The 24,035-nt window shown below is 45.1% G+C and overlaps 1 protein-coding gene across 1 annotated transcript in view; it reads left to right on the top strand.

Annotated features, from left to right (window-relative positions):
- APAF1 (apoptotic peptidase activating factor 1) overlaps positions 1–24,035 on the top strand; it is a 166,241-nt gene that overhangs the window by 117,172 nt on the left and 25,034 nt on the right. The window contains exons 21-22 of the mRNA XM_075344681.1: positions 16,982–17,107; positions 20,867–20,992. Of these exons, the coding sequence (XP_075200796.1) occupies positions 16,982–17,107; positions 20,867–20,992 (252 nt within the window). The remainder of the gene's footprint in view (positions 1–16,981; positions 17,108–20,866; positions 20,993–24,035) is intronic.

The following is a 24,035-nucleotide window of genomic DNA, read 5'->3' as shown; positions in this document are numbered from 1 at the left end:
CGCCCACCTCCTTCCTTCCGCATTGCAGCCGAGACGCAGGTAGGAGATGTTCCTCGCTCCTGCGGCTTCACACACAGCGATGTGTGCTGCCGCAGGAACGAGAAACTACATCGTACCTGTCGCTGCACCGGCATTATGGAAATGTCGGACCCTGCACCGATGATACGATAACGACACTTTTGCGCTCATTAATCGTATCAAAAAGGATTTGCACACTATGATATCGACTGCGATGCCAGATGTGCGTCACTTTCGATTTGACCCCCACCGACATCGCACCTGCGATGTCGTAGTGTGCAAAGCCTGCCTTAGAATCTGTTTTATGTGGCAAGAATGTGTCTTTTGAGTATTTATATGTATATACAGTATGTGTGTGTATGTGTGTGTGTGTGTATATATATAGATAGATAGATAGATAGATATAGATAGATAGATAGATAGATAGATATAGATAGATAGATAGACATATAGATATATATATATATATATATATATATATATATATAAAATCTCTCTATCTATCTATCTCTCGGGAATGTGTAAAAACAGTCATTCTATAGAATACGTAGGCAATGTATACAATGCCGGAAATGGGTCGTCAAAGTATAAAATACATCAGATGTTCATACATTAATATAAAGAAAAAGGAAAGGTGTACTAAGTGGCCAACCATAATATCAATAAATATCAAAACCATTGCCTTGTGGTATCAAAACCTGAACAAGTTTATTGAACATTAAATCAGACAATGGTAAAATCACAAAGTGTAGAAAAAGACATGATAAGCAGGAAATCAGTCCCAGATAAACATTCTCAACAGGAGGACATCAGCCCAATATAGTAATATACACAATATGGGTAAGCAGCACCCTGAAACTATAGTTAGAGGAAAATTCCTCACACCACAGATACATAAATATTATGTATTTGGACCTCTGCCCTGGCACTGACCTAGCACCTTGCACTTTTTTCTTTTTTTTCCAATTTAAAGTTTTATTGGTTTTCAAAGGAAAGAGTACAACAACATTGCAAACCATTGAATACAATTTTGATAAACAAGGGGCCATCACGGCGGCTAAAGGCCACAGGCTCAGTAATCTTTACAACTGTCGTTGAGGAAATAATCAAACAACATGACTTACTAATAGAGAACAAGAAACCAAAGTAAAGGTAAAGAAGGATGAACAAGGAAAAGAGTAGATCAGAAGTGGGTGGGGGAGACAAGAGGGGGGAGAACCGTAGGGGGAAAGATGTGGATAGGAGTATGTTGGCCGAGACTGGCGTCCCGTCAGTTGGGCGTGAACCTGAAAAGAATGAAAATGACTATGGAAGGTGTGACTAGCTGAGGGTCTTGTTTACTGAGGGTCAACGAGGGCAAGAAACCTTGGGTCAGAGAGAAAAGATTCCCACTGATACCATTTAGAGGAGGCTTCCACTAGCTGGCCTCGCGATTGAGCCATTACCATCTCCATGCGGTGTATTACATTTACTTCTGTCGCCCATTCCTCTATGGACGGGGGGGTAGGGTCTTTCCAATGTCGTGGGATTACTGTCTTGGCGGCCTGGAGTAGATGTCCGGTAAGAGATTTTTTATACACCTTTTCTGGTATTTTAAACATAAACAATAGGGCTGCCTCGGGGCGACTGGGGACTAAGATCCCTGTGACCTCCTGGATGCCCACCAGCACCTTGCTCCAGAAGGCCGCCAAGCTCGGACAGTACCACCAGATATGGGCCATGGTACCTCCCTGTGCTCCGCACCGCCAGCATGTGTCAGGGATTTCGGGGCACCACTTATGAAGGGATGACGGGACCTTGTACCACCTGGAGAGAATTTTGTAGCAAGTCTCTTGCATTCTCGTTGCAACCGCTGACTTGTGGGTCAGGCGGAAGCATCGTTCCCATTGATCCCTGGAGAATGTCTGGCCGAGCTCTGCCTCCCAAGCAGCACAGAAGCGAGGAAGTGGTGTTTCTGCTGCTGCTGTCAAGATCCCATAAATCCTTGATATTGCATGTCTAGTGTCGGGTGTCCCTGTACAGATAAGTTCAAAAGGGGTTGGGGATGAGGGACAAGTTAGGTCTAGCCCCTGCGTGGTTATGAAGTGTTTAAGTTGGGCATATTCAAAGTAGAACCGCATTTTGAAGTCTCTCTGCCCCACAATGTCCGGAAGTGGGAGAAGAACCCCTTCTGGTGCCACCTGTCCCAGTCTCAGGGGGTTCTGTTTTGAGCTTCCCAAAAAGTTATTAGACGATGCCCCTGGTAAAAAGTCAGGGTTATCCGTCAGTGGCATGAGGGGTCCCTGAGTCTGGAGCAGGCGCTTAATCCGTGGCATTGAGTGTACTGATTGTAATGTTTGTTTAGTGGTGTAGGACATTCCTATCTTATGTTTGGTAAGAAGTGGCCAGTTCCATGGCATGGATAGAATAGATAAGGGGCACAGGTCGTGTGCCAGGCGGACCCAGAGCTTCGATCCAGAGTTATGTAAGAGGTCTAAGACCCTTGCATGGGCAGCAGCCAGATAATAACGCCGACAGTCAGGCAGCCCCACCCCTCCCGCCCCCTTGGTCCTAGTTAGGACATTCCTCCCGAGTCGGGACCGTCCCTTGGACCACACAAATTGATTAAACAGGCGCTGTAACTTTACCCAATACGACGCCGGGACATATACCGGGACCGTCTGGAGTAAGTAGAGCAGTCTGGGCAGGGCTGTCATCCTGAGGGCACTGATCCTACCGAACCATGAGAGGGTGCCTCTATGCCATACAGTCAGGTCCCTCTCGAGTTTGGAGAGAAAGTTTTGAAAATTAAGCTGGAAAAGTCTGGTTACATCAGATGGGATAGTGATACCTAGGTAGCCGATACTGCCGTGTGGTGGCCATTTGAAGGGGAAGTTTGGTTTTATAGCATCTACTGTTGCTTGGGAAAGTGATATGTTTAGGGCTTCAGATTTGTCAAGGTTGATTTTAAAATTGGACCATTTGCTAAAACGATTGAGTTCACGCATTAAGGATGGAAGGGAAGTGAGTGGGTTTTGCACATAAATAAGTAGGTCATCCGCGAAGGCGGCACATTTATATTCTTGAGTGGCAACTTTAATCCCCCGTATGTCGGGGTTAAGCCGGATGGCCGACAACAGATGCTCCATGACTAAGATATAGAGCAATGGGGATAGGGGGCATCCCTGTCGAGTCCCGTTATGGATATCAAAGGGACTCGACAGGGTGCCATTAATCTTTAGACGCGCGGTCGGGGAACAGTATAAGGCCAAAATTTTAGATGAGAAGGTTGGACCAAAACCAACATGGGACAAAGTCTGAGAAATAGAATGCCAGGAAATTCTATCGAATGCCTTTTCGGCGTCTAACGATAACATCATCACGGGGATTTTTTGGGTGTGAGCATGTTGGACCAGGTCTAGGGTTTTTAGGGTGTTGTCCCTTGCTTCCCTACCAGGAACGAATCCTGCTTGGTCCAAGTGCACCAGATCTGGCAAAAGGGGATTGAGTCTGTTTGCAAGAAGCTTAGCATAGATCTTCAAATCCACATTGAGCAACGATATTGGTCTGAAGCTGCTACATGCGGTAGGGTCTTTACCAGGTTTTCGGAGCAAAGCCACATGAGCTGTCGTGGAGTGGGGAGGGAATGGGGTCTCATCTGATATAGCGTTAAAAGAAAGGAGCATTAGGGGTGCTAACTGTTCTGCAAACGTCTTATAAAATTTGGCTGGGAATCCATCCGGGCCGGGACTTTTGTTACCGGGTGTGTCACGGATTACTGACAGAATGTCCTCAAGAAGAAATGGCTTCTCGAGGTCCTCAATTGTGGCCTGATTAAGAGGTTGAAAGGGAGAGGGCATTGTAGGGGGCTCGTGGTCCATCTCAGGAAACCGAGGGGTCAGATTGTATAATTTGGAATAGTACGCATGGAAGGCAGAAGAGATATCAGGAGTAGCATAGAGCATCTCGTCTCTTGTATTTTTAATGCAGGGAATTAGAGTGTGGGCTTTCCCTTCCTTCAGTGCATTTGCCAGTAGTCTGCCCGGCTTATCCCCGAATTCATAAAATTTCCCCCTTCCCACTTGCAACAGGCGCTGGTATGACGCATCCAACAATTTCTTGACCTGTAATCTGGCCTGCAAGAGGGCCTGTAAGGTGGTGGCTGATAAAGCTCGCTTATGAGCAAGCTCTAACCCCGAGACCCTGCGGAGGGCCTCTGTTAGATTCTGGGCTTTTTCTTTTTTAATACGGGCTCCATGTTTGATGAAAGTGCCCCTCAAGACGCACTTCAGTGCCTCCCACTTAAACGTGGGGGCTGTGTCGTCTGCCAAATGATCCTCTGAAAAATGAGTGATCGTGGTCAGCACATCAGAAACACAGAGCTCATCCATGAGCAAAGATTCATTAAGCCGCCATGTTCCCGCAGGGGCTGGGAGGGAAGGAACCTCTACCTCACAGTATACTGGGGCGTGGTCTGACCACAATATGCTGCCTATTCCAGTCTGTCGGACCCAAGGGAGAGCATTGTGCTGTATGAAGATGTAGTCTATACGACTGTAGGAGTCTTGTGAGTGCGAGTAGAAACTATAGTCTCTATCTGACGGATGTGTTATTCTCCAAGTGTCAAACAGCTGGATACTTAATAGAACCCTTTTGATACGTTTGATGGTGGTGTATGAAATGCTGGACTTCCCCTTGGAGTTATCTAATGTGGGGTCCAGAGTAGCATTAAGGTCAATACAGAGAATTGCTGTACCTCTAATTAGGGGCATCGCAGTGTCGGCAAGGCTAGCCAGAAAGTCATCTTGTCTCTGGTTTGGGGCGTAAGCATTTATGATTGTGAATGTTTGGTCTCCAGCTATTAGTGAGAGGATAATATACCGTCCCGTACCGTCTGATGTGCAGTTTATAATTTGATGTGGAAGAGACTTGTGAATGGCAATCGCCACTCCCTTTGAGCGGGATTCTGGGTTATCTGAAAATAACCAGGTTTGGTAGTACTTGTTCTTTAAGATAGGGGCGTGTCCCTGTTTGAAATGCGTTTCTTGAAAACATACTATTTTCACCTTGTGCTTGTGGAAGTGGTAGAGGACCTGTGCTCTCTTCTCTGGCACGTTAAGACCCTTAGCATTGAAGGAGGCGATTGTCAGGTTGGCCATCTGTAAAAGATTGAAGTGTTATAGGTACATGAAATATAAGGACGGACTAGCCCGTCTCGGCCACCATTTGGGGAGGGAGAAGGAAGTGTGAACTGTGAAAGGCAGATGAAGAGTAAAAAGAATAGGAGTTGAAGCAGAGAAAACAGCAGGGGTATAGCTCCCGCACAATACACTAGCTGAGAACAAACGTTCCGGGGGAGCTTGTCCGCCTCACCCGGGCAAGACAGAGGGTCCCGACCTACTTGGGGGAGAAAAAGATCAGACATAACCGTTGATAGCTCCGTAGTATACTGTTAACATTAGAGATTACCATAAACACTGGCGCATATAATCAAAAGTTTGAGTAATATGGGCCTTGGGCACTCGGCAGGTTAGAAAGTAAAGTCTATGTACTTAGCTAGTTAAAGTTTACGATACATTGGGTAGTCCCCGATATCTTGACCTTTATCTCGGACGGCCCAATCTCCGGTCCCGAGTCTCTCTCGGGGGGAGTCCCCTTGCATGAACGGGGGATGGATTTGCGTGGGGAGGGGCTGGGCGTTCCCTTGGGACCCACGGTTGGAGCAAGGTGGTGGGCCATTGAGAGATGGAGATTGGGGGTAGACCCAGGTTTGAGGTAAAGGATGGGAGGTCTTCTGGTGACCGCATTACCCACCATCTCGAATTTTTTTGTACCGACAGAGAAAAGGGAAAACCCCAACGAAACGGGAGACCCCTTTCTCTAATGACATCCAACAAGGGTTTGAGAACCGCCCTCTGAGCTAAGGTGTGTCTCGAAAGATCCGGCATGATGCGTATTGTAGATCCATTGTACGTTAGGGACTGTTTCTTTCGAGCTGCTTGAAGGATAGCTTCCTTTGCTGCAAAATAGTGCACCCTGCATACAATGTCTCTCGGGCGGGGGTCCCCTGGGTCCGGGGGGCGCAATGCCCTGTGGGCCCTGTCAAGTTCCAGGGGGGCCCCGGGTGGTCTTTTTAGTAGATTATTAAAGATTGAAATAAGGACTGAAGGTATGTCAGGAGGGGCAATTGACTCCGGCAGACCCCTGATACGCAGGTTATTTCTTCGATTTCTATTCTCTAAGTCGTCCACGTGCTGTTGGAGAGAGAATAGCTGCTTGGACTGAACCTGCAGTGTGGCTTGGACAGATTGGATGTCAACTTGAGATGTTGTTTGTTGGTCTGTAAGGACATCCACCCTTTGGGTGAGTGAAGAAAGGTCCATCCGTAGCTGGGCAAATTCTTGCTTACATTCTGCCACTACCTGGTTGGCCAAAGCAGCTATATCATTTTTAGTGGGCATTGCTTGGAAAAGGGACCGTAGGTCTGCTAAGGATGCTGGACGCTCTTCATTTATCACATTAGTGGAGAAAGATGTTGTGGAAAAAGAGCCGATAGAGTCCTGCAAAGCTGGGTCATATAGTATTTGTGAACTTCTAGAGGTGCTTATATTTCCTCCCAAGTGTGCTACTGTGGTAATCTGTTGTGGAGGGGTCCCTGGTGCCCTGGGCCCATCGTTCCACTGACCTTTAGTGGTTGCCACCATGCTACCTCCTGGGCCCGTCGGGCTATTTTCCCTTGAGGAGCCCGTGGACCACCTCGCAGGGGGTGTATAAGGAGGGGGCCCTTGGAGGTTCCCCCCAGTCTGGTCCTGGGGCCCTTGGATGCTGTAGGATCCCTTCTGCTCCACATTAGTGCCCGTATATGGCGGTGTTATAGGGGGGGCCGTCAGGTAAATAATTGTGCCTTTTGCAAATGATGGGGGGCTGCCGTCGCCAGCCATGACTGTGCCCCTTCCCCCCTCCCCCAGTCCAGTTATCGCCTGCGGGCTGGAGATTTTGGTATGCGGTGGGGCCGGGGTGCCCGGGTTTTGTTTCCTACCTCCATCTGTGGTGCTGTTGACAACGCGGGAGACTGGTGACCGCGGGGCCCCCTCACTCTGGGAGCGCTGCTGTAATGGATGTTTCCCAAACGCCGCTCCAGAGCCTGTCTGCGTGTGTGCTGCAGGCTGAAGAGGCATTAGGCATCTGGAAGCGACCGGAGGTAAGTCGATGTTCTGCCGGCCACCGGGAAGTTCCATTCCCATCGCGGGCTGCGATGAAGGAGTAGCGGGCGGTGATGCTGCCGCTGAGGGGTCATCTTGCTGACGCTGCAGGGCCTGGTCTGGAAGCGTGCGGCGGCCATTTTGGAGTGGGGCCTGTGATTCATGTTGTCGGCCGCTCCTCCGCACATCCCCCAGCCCGTGACCGTCACTGCTGTCGGTGGTCACCGCGGTTCCCCCGGGTCCCCGCGACTCCACTGTCGACCCCCGCCTCTCCACCGACGTCTTGAGGTCAGTTATCGGGTCAGCAGGCCGCGATTCTTGCTGCCTTTCCAGCTCGGGCTGCGATAGAGCGCTGGAGCCCCGTGGATTAGACAGATATGCCCCGATTTTGCCTTGAGCCATGGGGGCCTTCTTTGGGGTTCGTGCTGTGGCCTTTTTGCCCGTTAATTTGCCCATTTTGGAGTCTTGGGCCAGTGCTATGGAGTTCTGCAGAGAGGTGCTCAGAGAAGCTGCTTCCTCACTCGGCCATGTCCGGCTCCGCCCCCCCTTGCACTTTTTTCAATGGGTAAGCAGCTCTGTCTTATTTATGTATCTGTGGTGTGAGGAATTTTCCTCTAACTATAGTTTCAGGGTGCTGCTTACCCATATTGTGTATATTACTATATTGGGCTGATGTCCTCCTGTTGAAAATGTTTATCTGGGACTGATTTCCTGCTTATCATGTCTTTTTCTACACTTTGTGATTTTACCATTGTCTGATTTAATGTTCAATAAACTTGTTCAGGTTTTGATACCACAAGGCAATGGTTTTGATATTTATTGATATTATGATTGGCCATTTAGTACTCCTTTCCTTTTTCTTTATATTTATGCCATTGTGGAGTGGCCAAAGATCATTACTACTTTATATTCCATCTGTTACCCAGAAATTCTTGATTATACAGTTAGGTCCAGAAATATTTGGACAGTGACACAAGTTTTGTTATTTTAGCTGTTTACAAAAACATGTTCAGAAATACAATTATATATATAATATGGGCTGAAAGTGCACACTCCCAGCTGCAATATGAGAGTTTTCACATCCAAATCGGAGAAAGGGTTTAGGAATCATAGCTCTGTAATGCATAGCCTCCTCTTTTTCAAGGGACCAAAAGTAATTGGACAAGGGACTCTAAAGGCTGCAATTAACTCTGAAGGCGTCTCCCTCGTTAACCTGTAATCAATGAAGTAGTTAAAAGGTCTGGGGTTGATTACAGGTGTGTGGTTTTGCATTTGGAAGCTGTTGCTGTGACCAGACAACATGCGGTCTAAGGAACTCTCAATTGAGGTGAAGCAGAACATCCTGAGGCTGAAAAAAAAGAAAAAATCCATCAGAGAGATAGCAGACATGCTTGGAGTAGCAAAATCAACAGTTGGGTACATTCTGAGAAAAAAGGAATTGACTGGTGAGCTTGGGAACTCAAAAAGGCCTGGACGTCCACGGATGACAACAGTGGTGGATGATCGCCGCATACTTTCTTTGGTGAAGAAGAACCCGTTCACAACATCAACTGAAGTCCAGAACACTCTCAGTGAAGTAGGTGTATCTGTCTCTAAGTCAACAGTAAAGAGAAGACTCCATGAAAGTAAATACAAAGGGTTCACATCTAGATGCAAACCATTCATCAATTCCAAAAATAGACAGGCCAGAGTTAAATTTGCTGAAAAACACCTCATGAAGCCAGCTCAGTTCTGGAAAAGTATTCTATGGACAGATGAGACAAAGATCAACCTGTACCAGAATGATGGGAAGAAAAAAGTTTGGAGAAGAAAGGGAACGGCACATGATCCAAGGCACACCACATCCCCTGTAAAACATGGTGGAGGCAACGTGATGGCATGGGCATGCATGGCTTTCAATGGCACTGGGTCACTTGTGTTTATTGATGACATAACAGCAGACAAGAGTAGCCGGATGAATTCTGAAGTGTACCGGGATATACTTTCAGCCCAGATTCAGCCAAATGCCGCAAAGTTGATCGGACGGCGCTTCATAGTATAGATGGACAATGACCCCAAGCATACAGCCAAAGCTACCCAGGAGTTCATGAGTGCAAAAAAGTGGAACATTCTGCAATGGCCAAGTCAATCACCAGATCTTAACCCAATTGAGCATGCATTTCACTTTCTCAAATCCAGACTTAAGACGGAAAGACCCACAAACAAGCAAGACCTGAAGGCTGCGGCTGTAAAGGCCTGGCAAAGCATTAAGAAGGAGGAAACCCAGCGTTTGGTGATGTCCATGGGTTCCAGACTTAAGGCAGTGATTGCCTCCAAAGGATTCGCAACAAAATATTGAAAATAAAAATATTTTGTTTGGGTTTGGTTTATTTGTCCAATTACTTTTGACCTCCTAAAATGTGGAGTGTTTGTAAAGAAATGTGTACAATTCCTACAATTTCTATCAGATATTTTTGTTCAAACCTTCAAATTAAACGTTACAATCTGCACTTGAATTCTGTTGTAGAGGTTTCATTTCAAATCCAATGTGGTGGCATTCAGAGCCCAACTCGCGAAAATTGTGTCACTGTCCAAATATTTCTGGACCTAACTGTAGATGTTCATACATTTCCTAGCATCTAAAATTAGGTGGACAGATATCCTGTTGTTCATTTTGCATTTCTTCCTTCTTGTTTTTGACTGTTTGTTACTAAAGACTAAGTGTGGCTTTACACGTTACGAGATCGCTACAGCGATCTCGTTGGGGTCACGGATTTTGTGACGCACATCCGGCCGCTGTAGCAATCTCGTTGTGTGTGACTCCTAGGAGCGATTTTGGATCGTTGCAAACGTTCAAAATCGCTCCTCGTTGACATGGGGGTCCTCTCCAATTATCGCTGTTGTCGCTTGGGCGAAGTTGATCCTCGTCCCTGCGGCAGCACACATCGCTACGTGTGACGCCGCAGGAACGAGGAACCTCTTCTTACTTGCCACACGCCAGCAATGAGGATGGAAGAAGGTGGGTGGGATGTTCGTCCCGCCCCTCCACATTGATTGGGCGGCCGCTTAGTGACGTCGCTGTGACACCGAGCGAACCGCCCCCTTAGAAAGGAGTAGGTAAGTACGTGTGACCCTGCCGTAGCGATAATGTTCGCTACGGCAGCGATCTTCACATATCGGCATAATTATGGGGCAAGTGCTATCACGCTCGCCATCGCTAGCATCGGCTAGCGATGTCGCAGCGTGTAAAGCCCGCTTAAGGCTATGTGCCCACGCTGCGGAAAATTTGCGGAATTTGCCGCGATTTTTTCGCAGAAATTCCGTGGATTTTTCAAAAATCCACAGTAAATTTCTATGTCATTTTGGAACTGCTGTGCCCATGCTGCGTTTTTTTCCGCAGCGGAAATAATGCAGATTTCCCTGCGGAAAAATCTGCAGCATGTCAATTATTCTTGCAGATTTTTCCGCACTATCCCATACTTACCTGCCTTGATAGAAGACATCGGGAGGAGCGCAGTGGAGCCAGAAGCAGGAGGTGGGAGGGGCCTGCACGAGCTCCGGTCATGTGACAGCCGGAGCTAGTTCAGGCCCGCCCTCCTTCTCCGGCAATGTGCAGACAGACACAGCCGGTAAGTGAAGTGCTGTGTGATGGAGGCAAGTACGAACGTCCCGATCACTCCAGCACTTGTTCTGCATTGAGGATGCAGTGCCGAAGCCATGGTACTGTATCCACAATGCAGAACGACCGCAGCATATCAGCAGGACATTCCGCAATAAAACCGCAGCATGTAAACAGACAAAGTTGTGCTGCGGTTTTCTGGGAGCTCCTGTGGAATGTCCTGCGGATAGATCCACGGGACACTTTCTTCCGTGGGCACTTGGCCTTATAGTCAGGAATGACACTTCTGTTTCTTTGTGTTTTTCCCAGTAAATGTATCCTGTTGTTCATTTAGATTTTCTTCTTTCATTAGTTTTTTGACTCTTTGTTACTAAATACTTTTCCAATCTGGGCACTATATCAGACTTTGCCCTGAGTAGTTCTTGTCATTCTTTATAATACCTAGACATTTTATGTAATGCCTAGGGAAGGTATATAACAACACAGATATTTCATACCTTGCCTGAAAATAACAGAGATTGTATACATTGCCTAGGTATTCTATAGAATGCCGGGTTTTCATACATTGCCTGCAACATACATATACAGTGCCTACAAGTAGTATTCAACCCCCTGCAGATTTAGCAGGTTTGATAAGATGCAAATAAGTTAGAGCCTGCAAACTTCAAACAAGAGCAGGATTTATTAACAGATGCGTAAATCTTACAAACCAACAAGTTATGTTGCTCAGTTAAATTTTAATACATTTTCAACATAAAAGTGTGGGTCAATTATTATTCAACCCCTAGGTTTAATATTTTGTGGAATAACCCTTGTTTGCAATTACAGCTAATAATCGTCTTTTATAAGACCTGATCAGGCCGGCACAGGTCTCTGGAGTTATCTTGGCCCACTCCTCCATGCAGATCTTCTCCAAGTTATCTAGGTTCTTTGGGTGTCTCATGTGGACTTTAATCTTGAGCTCCTTCCACAAGTTTTCAATTGGGTTAAGGTCAGGAGACTGACTAGGCCACTGCAACACCTTGATTTTTTTCCCTCTTGAACCAGGCCTTGGTTTTCTTGGCTGTGTGCTTTGGGTCGTTGTCTTGTTGGAAGATGAAATGACGACCCATCTTAAGATCCTTGATGGAGGAGCGGAGGTTCTTGGCCAAAATCTCCAGGTAGGCCGTGCTATCCATCTTCCCATGGATGCGGACCAGATGGCCAGGCCCCTTGGCTGAGAAACAGCCCCACAGCATGATGCTGCCACCACCATGCTTGACTGTAGGGATAGTATTCTTGGGGTCGTATGCAGTGCCATCCAGTCTTCAAACGTTACGTGTGTGGTTGGCGCCAAAGATCTCGATCTTGGTCTCATCAGACCAGAGAACCTTGAACCAGTCTGTCTCAGAGTCCTCCAAGTGATCATGAGCAAACTGTAGACGAGCCTTGAGATGACGCTTTGAAAGTAAAGGTACCTTACGGGCTCGTCTGGAACGGAGACCATTGCGGTGGAGTACGTTACTTATGGTATTGACTGAAACCAATGTCCCCACTGCCATGAGATCTTCCCGGAGCTCCTTCCTTGTTGTCTTTGGGTTAGCCTTGACTCTTCGGACAAGCCTGGCCTCGGCACGGGTGGAAACTTTCAAAGGCTGTCCAGGCCGTGGAAGGCTAACAGTAGTTCCATAAGCCTTCCACTTCCGTATGATGCTCCCAACAGTGGAGACAGGTAGGGCCAACTCCTTGGAAAGGGTTTTGTACCCCTTGCCAGCCTTGTGACCCTCCACGATCCTGTCTCTGATGGCCTTGGAATGCTCCTTTGTCTTTCCCATGTTGACCAAGTATGAGTGCTGTTCACAAGTTTGGGGAGGGTCTTAATTAGTCAGAAAAGGCTGGAAAAAGAGATAATTAATCCAAACATGTGAAGCTCATTGTTCTTTGTGCCTGAAAAACTTCTTAATACTTTAGGGGAACCAAACAGAATTCTTGTGGTTAGAGGGGTTGAATAATAAATGACCCTCTGAATAAACTTTTCACAATTTAAAAAAAAAAAAATAAAAAAAGAAATAACATTCTTTTTTGCTGCAGTGCATTTCACACTTCCAGGCTGATCTACAGTCCAAATGTCACAATGCCAAGTTAATTCCGAATCTGTAAACCTGCTAAATCTGCAGGGGGTTGAATACTACTTGTAGGCACTGTATGTGTGTATGTGTGTATGTGTGTGCGTGTGTGTGTATATGTGTGTATATATATATATATATATATATATATATATATATATATATATATATATATATATATATAATTGCCTTATTCTGTCTGTCTGTCTATCTGTCTGTCTTGCTCCAAAATTGTGTCCTTACGGTGACAACCAGCGGATTGGCCGCTGGCCTCGGCATGGCCCCGCCACCCCAGCACGGATTGGCCGCTCGGCTCGCCCTGGCCCTGCCCCCCCCATGGATTGGCCACTCGCCCCAGCACCCTGCACGCATTGGACGCTTGGCCAGGCCCCGCCCCCTCACGCATTGGATGATCGCCCTGGCCCCGTTCCCCGCACGCATTCCCCGAACCCACACGGAGACGCCCAACACCCAGGTGACTGCTGAAGCACCCGAAGCCCACACCGCAAGACAAAGTGGAGAAAAGCCACTAGCACACGTGTGCCGGAGCCAGCGTAGGCTGGTATCCATAGTACATATCGGGTAACTATAGAAACCGCTTTCCTTAGTTACCGATGTGTAAGATGGTTACTAGCTTACCCCGGCTCCCGGCACACGTCAGCACTGTCGCTTACCTTTTCTCCACTTTGTCGCATCCGGCGCGCTCCCGTGCACTGTGTACACTACAGTTGCCGCGCGGCAACCTCCGATCACGTGTTTTCATGTGACCAGGAAGTTGCGGCGCAGCCACTGTCCTGTACAGTGTACGGTTACACACACACACACATAGCAGACACACATGGATGCACCGACGCATACACACATAGCACACATGCATGTATACACACACACTGAGCACATATACACACATAGCAGACACACATGGATACACTGGGCGCATACACACAGCGCACATGCATGTATATACACACACACACTGAGCACATATACACACATAGCAGACACACATGGATACACTGGGCGCATACACACAGCGCACATGCATGTATATACACACACACACACACTGAGCACATATACACACATAGCAGACACACATGGATACACTGGGCGCATACACACAGCGCACATGCATGTATATACACACACACACTGAGCACATATACACACATAGCAGACACACATGGATACACTGGGCGCATACACACAGCGCACATGCATGTATATACACACACACTGAGCACATATACACACATAGCAGACACACATGGATACACTGGGCGCATACACACAGCGCACATGCATGTATATACACACACACAGCAGACACACATGGATACACCGAGCGCATACACACTGCGCACATGCATGTATACTCACACACAGCAGACACACATGGATACACCGAGCGCATACACACAGCGCACATGCATGTATACACACACACTGAGCACATATACACACATAGCAGACACACATGGATACACTGGGCGCATACACATTGAGCACATATACACACATAGCAGACACACATGGATACACTGGGCGCATACACACAGCGCACATGCATGTATATACACACACACACTGAGCACATATACACACATAGCAGACACACCTGGATACACTGGGCGCATACACACAGCGCACATGCATGTATATACACACACACACTGAGCACATATACACACATAGCAGACACACATGGATACACTGGGCGCATACACACAGCGCACATGCATGTATACACACACACACACAGCAGACACACATGGATACACCGAGCGCATACACACTGCACACATGCATGTATATACACACACACACACACACACTGAGCACATATACACACATAGCAGACACACATAGATACACCGAGCGCATACACACATAGCGCACATGCATGTATACACACAGCAGACACACATGGATACACCGAGCGCATACACACAGCGCACATGCATGTATACACACACACACACACACACTGAGCACATATACACACATAGCAGACACACATAGATACACCGAACGCATACACACATAGCGCACATGCATGTATACACACACACACAAGACACACATGGATACACCGTGCGCATACACACATAGCACACATGCATGCACACACACACACACACACACACACACACACACACACACACACACACACACACACACACATACTCTGCTGTACACTCACCCAGCGATGCAGTCCCCGGCACTGAAGTCCCCAGCGCTGTTCCTGCTTCCAGCTCCTCAGGGCACTGAATATTCAGTGAGTATAATGAGCGGCGATAAAGAGCGGGAGGCAGCAGAGCCGGAGACAACATCGCTGGAGAGAAGTAAATATAGAGAATATTTTTATTAAAAAGACCCATATTTTCTCTAGGGTGCGCAGCATCCGACAAAGTCAAGAAAAGCCGGATGTGTGAAACCACTAGCTTACCCCGGCTCCCGGCACACGTGTGCCGGACCCGGCGTACGCTGGTAACCATGATACACATTGGGTAACTATAGAAACCGCTTTGCTTAGTTACCCAATGTGTAACATGGTTACTAGCTTACCCCGACTCTCGGCACACGTGTGCCGGAGCCGGCGTACGCTGTTAACCAGTGTACACATTGGGTAACTATGGAAACCACTTTGCATAGTTACCCGATGTGTACCATGGTTACTAGCTTACCCCGGCTCTCTGCCCATTCAGATCATTGGTCTCACACTGTCAAACACGCCGATGCGTGCTGCACAGCAGGAGACCAACAAGCAAAAAATAAACCAGCACTGTCGCTTTGCATAGTTACCCAATGTGTACCATGATTATCAGCTTACCGACGTACGCTGGTAACAAATGGTACACAATCCTGTAACTATAGAAAGCGCTTTCGTTAGTTACCCAATGTGTACCATGGTTACCACCTTACCCCCGGCTCCCGGCACATGTGTGCTTGAGCCGGCGTACACTGGTAACCATGGTACACATCGGGTAACTAAGCAAAGCGCTTTGCATAGTTACCCAATTGTGTAAAATGGTTACCAGTGTACGCCGGCTCCCTGCCCATTCAGATCGTTGGTCTCTCACTGTCAAATACGCCGATGCGTGCTGCACAGCGGAAGACCAACGAGCAAGAAATGAACCATCATTATTCAAGACTTGCTGATTATTTTATAATTCAATCTGCTACCCTACATACACATTCTAGACTACCCGATACGTTAGAATCGGGCCACCTTCTAGTATATATATATATATATATATATATATATATATATATATATATATATAAAATAAATAATATATACACACAGAGGAACTACTCAGTGAGCACATATTAAGTGTTGGTATCAACATGTGATTACCTAAAAGGCTCAGTACTCTTCTGCATTTTGTCTAGAGATCTAGATCTGAGCCCCAAGCAGTGCTGCGGGACTTTGCTTATCTGTGGCAGGCAGGGGACAGCTGTAGCTGTCACGCTGTACTGCTGGTGTTGCTCCTGAACGGTTGGAGCCATGATGCCAGTAATACAGCTTGTGACTGCTCGAGTGGGGGCTCAGGTAAATACTGTGTCTTTCTATTACATTGACAGCTATATATATATTTTTTTTTTATTAAATGTCCTATAGGGTCGTAGTTGTAGATCTTCATGCTTTCAGTTACAGACACCTGTGAATTATCTAGTATTATCTGTCTTAAAAGCAAAGTTGGTGCACTTTTTCATAACCAGGCTCATGTAGTGACATTAGCATCAAAATTGTTTTTCCTATCCACAAGTTATGTGACACAACGTGCCAATCTGATGGATCATAACCATCAAATCAGTGATTGACCCCAACCAATCTCTAGAACGATGAGGTTCTGCACTAGACTAGTGACTGGACATCCAATTAAATAATTAGGGTTCGATGACTACTCACGTGAATTAATATGTTACATATGGTGCCATAATCATCCTGTTCATAGCCAGAGAAACACTGACTATGTCTAGGGTTCATTAACCCAACTACTTGAACCTCAACTACCTACAGTGTGCACGCCATTTTCCTAAATAATCATCCTGTTGTCATTTTATCTCATCAGTTAATTAATGGAAAGTCTGGAGATATCATTTGTCAGAGCAGCATTCAGGAGTCTTCATTAACGTGCTGCTGCCTGCGCCCTGATCAACACTTAGCGGCTGTCGGTGGGGAAGATGGAAGTGTCCAGGTATGTCTCCTAACCCTTCCAGTTGGCATGTGCTCTTTACATAAGCGATATATGATCTAGAAGACACTAGGTTGATCCATTGTTGATTTTGGATATATCGTATGATGAGTATTGTGTTTATTTACTGCTTTGCCAACCAATTTGGCATAATCTTTCATTCTTTTTGCTGGAATTTCTTTCCATCTTTTTCATTCTTTAATATTTTTTTTTTGCGGAATTGATTCCCATCTTAGCTAGAAAGGTGAGAGATGAAAGGACTGCAATTTGTAAAATGCTTGAAAGGAAGAGCAGTTCTCGTAAGAAAAGGCAATACTTAGCATGCTCAAGTACGTGATTCACATTTATAAAATGTCAGTCCCCATGTTTCAAGAGACATTTATGGTGTGCGAAATCGGAATAACATATTTGAGTGCATACTCCTATCAGTTTTTATAAGTGCATTGTCCTTTCTGTCAACTTTATAAGCAAGCACTGACTCATCCATATAACTGCTTCAGATCTTCACTAACAAATTGTTAGCATGCATATAAAATGTAATCTCCGAGGGTAAAGCGTGCAGTCTGCCGGTCCTGGACAACATGAACTTACTCAACCTATTCATCAATGTTTAGTCCCTGTCAGACAACGTAGAACGGAGATTTTGATAGGGATTTGCTATGTTCAAAACTATGTGGGCTTTGCTTTCTAAGGAATCTCTAAGGTCTCAAGAAACAAATTTGAGCCTGCAGGTTTGTTTAGACTATGAGACACTTAGGGTTAAATGACTGCTGTCTGACAGTAAGCTTGCTGGTCGACGTTTGTTTAATGTCCACTGAATTATAATAGATCGTTCAGTGTGCATAGCCTACCATCTTCAGATTATTGGCAGCCTGATTAAAATTCCCGATTATCGTAAAAAAAAAAAAAAAAAAAATTTTTCCTTGAAACGTTAGTTTATGATAATCATTTGGAGGAAATGGATTTTTGCTCAGAACTTCATACAATTAAATAATTTTGTTATTGATGGCATCCATTCATTTTTAGGTTTGAAAAGTGTTCAGTATATGTAAAGAAGGAAGCAGCACTATACAAGATGTAGGGAGTAGTTACAGAAAAAAAATCACTTTTAATCCATATGGAAATTGGAATCCTCGATGTGGCCAATGTCTCCATGCACGGTTACACCCTCAGATTTGCATATATAGGACTGTCTCTGAGCTGGATTGTTCGCACTCATTTTCTCACAGCGAGTGTTCCCTAAAACCGAATCCCTGTTCTTGAGCACTGACATTGGATTAGCACAGTGAGGTGCTCACACTCTCATTGTGGCACACACGAAGGCCTAAGCCACACGGCGAGAAAATCGATTTTAGTGGAGTGCGATAAAACATCGCATTCCACTCGGACCAATTCTAGCCTGTGTGTCAGCGCACATGAGTGATTATTTTCTTAGCCCTAAGGACCGAGAAAACAATCGCAGCATGCTGCGACTGCAATGCGAGACTCTTTTCTCTCGCACCCATTCAAGTTAATGGGGCGAGAGAAAAATTGCACTGCACTCGCGGTACACCGGTGTACCGCGCGTGCAGAGCGAGAATCGCAATAGCCGGCTACGGAGGAGAGAGGGACATAAATCCATCCCTCCCCTCCTCTGTGCCGGCACGCCCCTCCGCAGCGCTGGCCCGCCCCCCGCAGCTGAGGTCCGCTCGCACAGTCAGACTTCAGTAGCAGGGACACTCGCATGACACTCTGCTCCTGCTGTGCTGCCAGCGTGAGCCGAGTGTCATGCGAGCATCGCACTAGTGCCCCGTGTGGCCCCGGTCTAAGTGTGGATTTGGGCACACTCTGTGTCTCTTCTGAAGCCACTTACTCTTTACACTTCCAGGTTTAGTGAGCGGTGGCCACTGACTGGCAGGAACAAGAGACCAGAGTATCAGGTTTGGCTCTGATCTCTGGCCCATGCCAGTCCATGGCTGCCACTCACTACATCCAGAAGTGTAGTGAGCAAGTGGCTTCAGAGAGGACATGGAAACCACACACGATACCCACACTCATATGGACACTGTGATTGCACCACTTGGCTCCTTTAGTGTCAGTGCATAACTATAGGAACAGGCATTTGAGTTTAGGGAACATGTCTTATGAATCAAGTTGGAAAAATTTCTTAAGGCATGGATGTATGTAAAATAAATAAAACAGCATACTCTCCTTTCAGCGCCTCCATGGATCCAGCATGAGCCAGGTTGGTTTGGAATTCCATGCCGGGTCTAGAAGCTCTGCCTGCTCGGAAGTCACCAGACCACTGCAGCTTGTGTTTGGCTGCAGTGGTCAGATGGCTAGAGGAGCACATCAAGACCTAATAGTGTGCTCTTCTAGTCACTAGACCTCATAATTTTATATTTAAATCAAATTTGCTTTATCAGACAATACCTTTTAGGTTTTATTCTATATGTGCTTTAATCATAGATACTCTGTGAGGATTGCTAGTTTGAGGTCATACATCAGTTTTGGCATGTCCACAAACATGCAGTGCGGAGCTGAGATAGCTCTAAAAATACAACAACAAACAAAAAACCTTGTAGGTTACAAAAAAGTCTGATTATGTGAAAGACAAAAATGAGGGCACTCACATAAAGTGTGGCTAATGGACTTGACATGTTTCTGTATGATAAATCTGCATTAGTGTATGCCAATGGCTTGTGTAATTGTGTGCACACTTGTCGGTGACACCACTTCAGAGCCATGCTGGCGGAAAGGTCTGCCGCTGCCTGCACACCGCTGTGTTCGGAGTTCATCCCAATTAGAAGACAAAGACTATGTAGAACTGTACAAAATCAATTCTACTGGAATAAATTCCCTGTGCCAGGCAGGTGTCACAGAGTCACACAGCTTCATTATATTCCCAAACATCTGGTAAAACTTAAATAATGTCAGTGGAATGGAAACTGCAGACAGGACAATAGGCACCCGCATTGAAAATAAACGCTCCTTTTCTTGCAGTGGATTTTAATTCCCTTTTAAAGCCCTGGTTTTATAACTCCGCATGGGGGCATTTCTCCTGCCATAATCTTCCATTTTGAATAACCAATTTGTTCTTTCTGCTTGAATAATAGAATGTGTATTTAAAGGATAACGTTACTGAAATAGGTGCCGAGCTATTTCTAGGAAACGCGAAAACAAGGTAGATGAATGTGAATGTCACGTTCATATGAAGATTAAACTTTGGTCCTTAAACCCTTCCTCTATTTCACCTCATTAACCCCTGTTTAGCATAGATAGTTATATATTTAGCAGTATATGTCTCAGTATATAATTTGTATAGCTTTATTTTTGGCCTGAATATTCAATATTTTTAATATTTTTCTATATCGCTACGTGCACATATTAGCAACAGATTTTTCCGCAGCAAAAACCAGAGTGCTGCATTTTGGACGCGTTTTTACTTGCATTTTTTATTCCATTTATATTAATGGATGAAAACAATGCAAAAACACTGAAAAAATTGGACTTTCTGCGGATTTGAAAAAAACATCTGTGGTGGTCAAATCCTCAAGGAAATATTTAGCAACATGTGCCTGAGATTTGTGCTACTGTAAAGCACTGTGGGGTTTTTTCCCCCCATGGAAAATTGTGCAGAAAAAGATTCCGCAAGAACGCAGTGTGTGAACGATCCCTAAAAGCTTAACAAGTAAGGTTGGATTGTCCCATGCATTTATTCCCTGGCATATTTAATTGTCTGTGGTGGAGTAAAATCTTCCTTTTTATATCTCTTGGGTATAGGTTTTTGATTTGGCCACTGGCAAGTTTCTGAAGCACTTAAAGGGTCACAGTGGAACTGTCCTGCATTGCCAGTTCACCCCTGATGGGAAATGGCTTGTATCAAGCTCTGATGACTCGACAATCCGGGTGAGTACTGTACTCCTCATTTTACACCTCTATATAAGAGTGTACAGTCCACAATTGCTGTTTTTTGTTCATTTCTCCTGCTCCCCAGCGGAACACAACCCCATTAGAAATGGCATGATAACGGTACATGCTCTTCCTGCAAAGCTGCAGATCATTACAAATTTCATCATGATGCATTCCCTATAGTGTCACAAAAGAGTTACTTTGAGATCATTTTTTATTATGTTTCACTTCCTACATGTAAAACTGTGTGTAAAACCAAATTCTGTCTTTCAGCACAAGGGGTATTCACTAGTGATGAGCGAATACTAAATATTTGGCGTTGGGTTATTCATACCAAGTACCTAGTACTATTTCAGTATTCGTCACGAATAATGAACCTAAATCAAGTCAGTGTAGAACCCGAGCATTATTCTGGTAAATCTTCAAGAAAAATGCTCGGGTTCACCATTGACTTGCATTAGGTTCATTATTACTACTAGGTATGCGGTATGAGTAACCCACATATTTAGCTCATCACTAGTATTCCCATCTCCAAGATCCTATCCCAATATGTAGAAGGTGTAATATTTTTATTATTATTATTATTATTATTATTGTTATTATTATCAACTACCTCCAATTAGAAATGCAGTATAGTTCTCCTGATTAACTATGTCACTTCTTCATGTGCAGGGCATTACAGTAGCTTAGGTATCCATGGTTACATCCACTCATATAGTGACAGTTAGTTGCTTGTGGTTGTAACCATAGATACTTAAGCTGCAATGCCCTGCACATGAAGTAAGAGACGTGGCTATATCGGGAGAACTATACTACATTTCTAATTGGAGGGATTTGCTAATATTATTATTACACCTAGTACATGTTGGGATAGGGTCTTGGATATGGAAATATCGCTTTAAAAGAACACTAATATGTGCAGCTTTTCCTCCAATTATACTTTAGTTTCTTAAAATTAAATAATAAAAAGGTAGAAATGCATAAAAAAAAAACCAAAACAAAATCTGTTCTGTGTCCAAGATTAGGCATTTACTTTATAGTCATGGCTGTAAGACTAGTGGCTGCACTAGTGGCCTCCTCCCTTTAAAGTAGGACCCAAAAGCTATTAAGCCCACCTCCATTGGCTTAACCCTGCCCTGTGTTCACAGCACCAAAACGTAAACAATTAAGAATTAACCCCTGTGTTCTCTGTATGATTTCTAAAAGACTTATTTAACCCTTAATGCTCCATGATAGATCAATACATTCTGTGTCAGGGTGTTTGGAGCAGGCTCAAGAGTTGTCAATCACTAACAGTGAGTGGTAGTTAAGCCCAACGATCCAGCTCAGGTGTTCGATCGGGGACTTATCTTCCCACTTTGGAAGTCAATGAGTTTCTGTAACAGCAGGGAGTCAATAGTGGAACGCAAGTTCAAGGCCCTATAGGAAAAAAAAAGTTAATACTAAATATTTAAATATTAAAAGCATTCAAATTTGAACCCCCTCTTTTTCCCAGTTAAAAATAAAGAAATATAAAAATACATAATTGGTATTACAGCATATTTGCAGCATATTTGGTATTGCAGCATTTTATATATCAAAATATAAAATTAATTAACCTGATCGGTAAATGCTATAAAAAGGAAAGAGATTGAAACCCCATAATTGCATTTTTTTCAATCTCAATAAAAAGCCATCAAAACATTGTATCAATAAAAACACCAGCTTGCCACATGAAAAAAGAAGCCCACGCATAACTCCATTGATTGGGAAAAATAAAGTTTTGCATGTTGGAAAATAACAATGAAAACCAAAGTTCAGAATTTTAATAGGCATCTAAACTAGAAAAAGACACGATACTTGATTGGTATCACGGTAATTGTACCATCCTGGAGAATTATCAGTTTTGCAATAGAGTAGTTTGTGGGGTTTTTTGTTTACAGCATAAAAACGTGGTGTGTAAACTATTTTGGCTCACTGACACATCCACTTGTACGAGTGCATTCTGTATTTTTTACAATAGTTATAGCCATTCACATGTCCTTTGATATTTTGTGGACTAAGAGGTCCATGGAAAATTGTGGAGAAATGTCTAATTTTAATCCTAAGGTCAGATCAAAATTAACAATGCAAATCAATGGGTCACTGAAAAAATCAGACCGCACTCGGGCGACATCTAAGTGCGCTCTGATTTTCACATGCTGTTAGAATGGAGAAGGAGAAGTCTTTTATTTTTTAATTCTCCAAGAGAAAAACAAATGACACTGAACACTGATCATTGGTCTATTTTTCTCGTACGTGGAAAAATCGCGTGTGAATGAGCCCTTTCTCGTTTTCTTGATCAAATTGGTTCAAACATTTTACATGGTCACGCTTTTGCTTGTGCACACTGGAATATTTTTTTTGCAGGTAAATTCTTTTACGGTTTTGGCCATTTAGTTTTCAAAAGAAAATCTGAAAAGTAGCCACGTGTTGTTTTAAAGGGAACCTGTCAGCAGAAATTTCGCCCAAAACCTAAAAGATTCCCCCTGTGCAGCTCCTGGGCTGCATTCTAGAAAGGTCCCTGTTATTATTGTGCCCCATGGGAGACCAAAATAAAGACTTTATAAAGTGGTACCTTTTTGTATTCAGATACTGTAAATGTGACACGGGGGCGGGCTCTCTGGCGTCCGTTATTCTGCCTCCTGGTCCTGTATGCCTTCCCCCATCGCTGCTTTCCATAGCTGATGCACCGCCCACTGCTCCAGCCATCCCCGCGCATGCCCAGTGCCAGTCTCACGGGACTGAGCAGTGTGACCGCTGGTGACGTGTGCGCAGGCAAGTGATTATGGGCGGGGCTGTGATTGTTATCAGCAAGTACCCGCCCATAATCTCGTGAGCGCGCAAACCTCACCAGCGGTCACACTGTGCTCAGGGTAGGTGCTAGACTGTATGGGCTGCTTCCAGGGATGACGTCCCTTTTGTCACGTGATAGTATTTTGAACACGCCCCTATCACGTGACAAAAGGGACGTCATCCCTGGAAGCAGCCCATACAGTCTAGCATCTACCCTGAGCACAGT

The sequence above is a fragment of the Anomaloglossus baeobatrachus genome, chromosome 4, assembly GCF_048569485.1.
Source record: "Anomaloglossus baeobatrachus isolate aAnoBae1 chromosome 4, aAnoBae1.hap1, whole genome shotgun sequence".
Lineage (NCBI taxonomy): Eukaryota > Metazoa > Chordata > Amphibia > Anura > Aromobatidae > Anomaloglossus > Anomaloglossus baeobatrachus.
The sequence above is the reverse complement of the archived record's forward strand: the minus strand, read 5'-3'. Positions and strand labels throughout refer to the sequence as shown.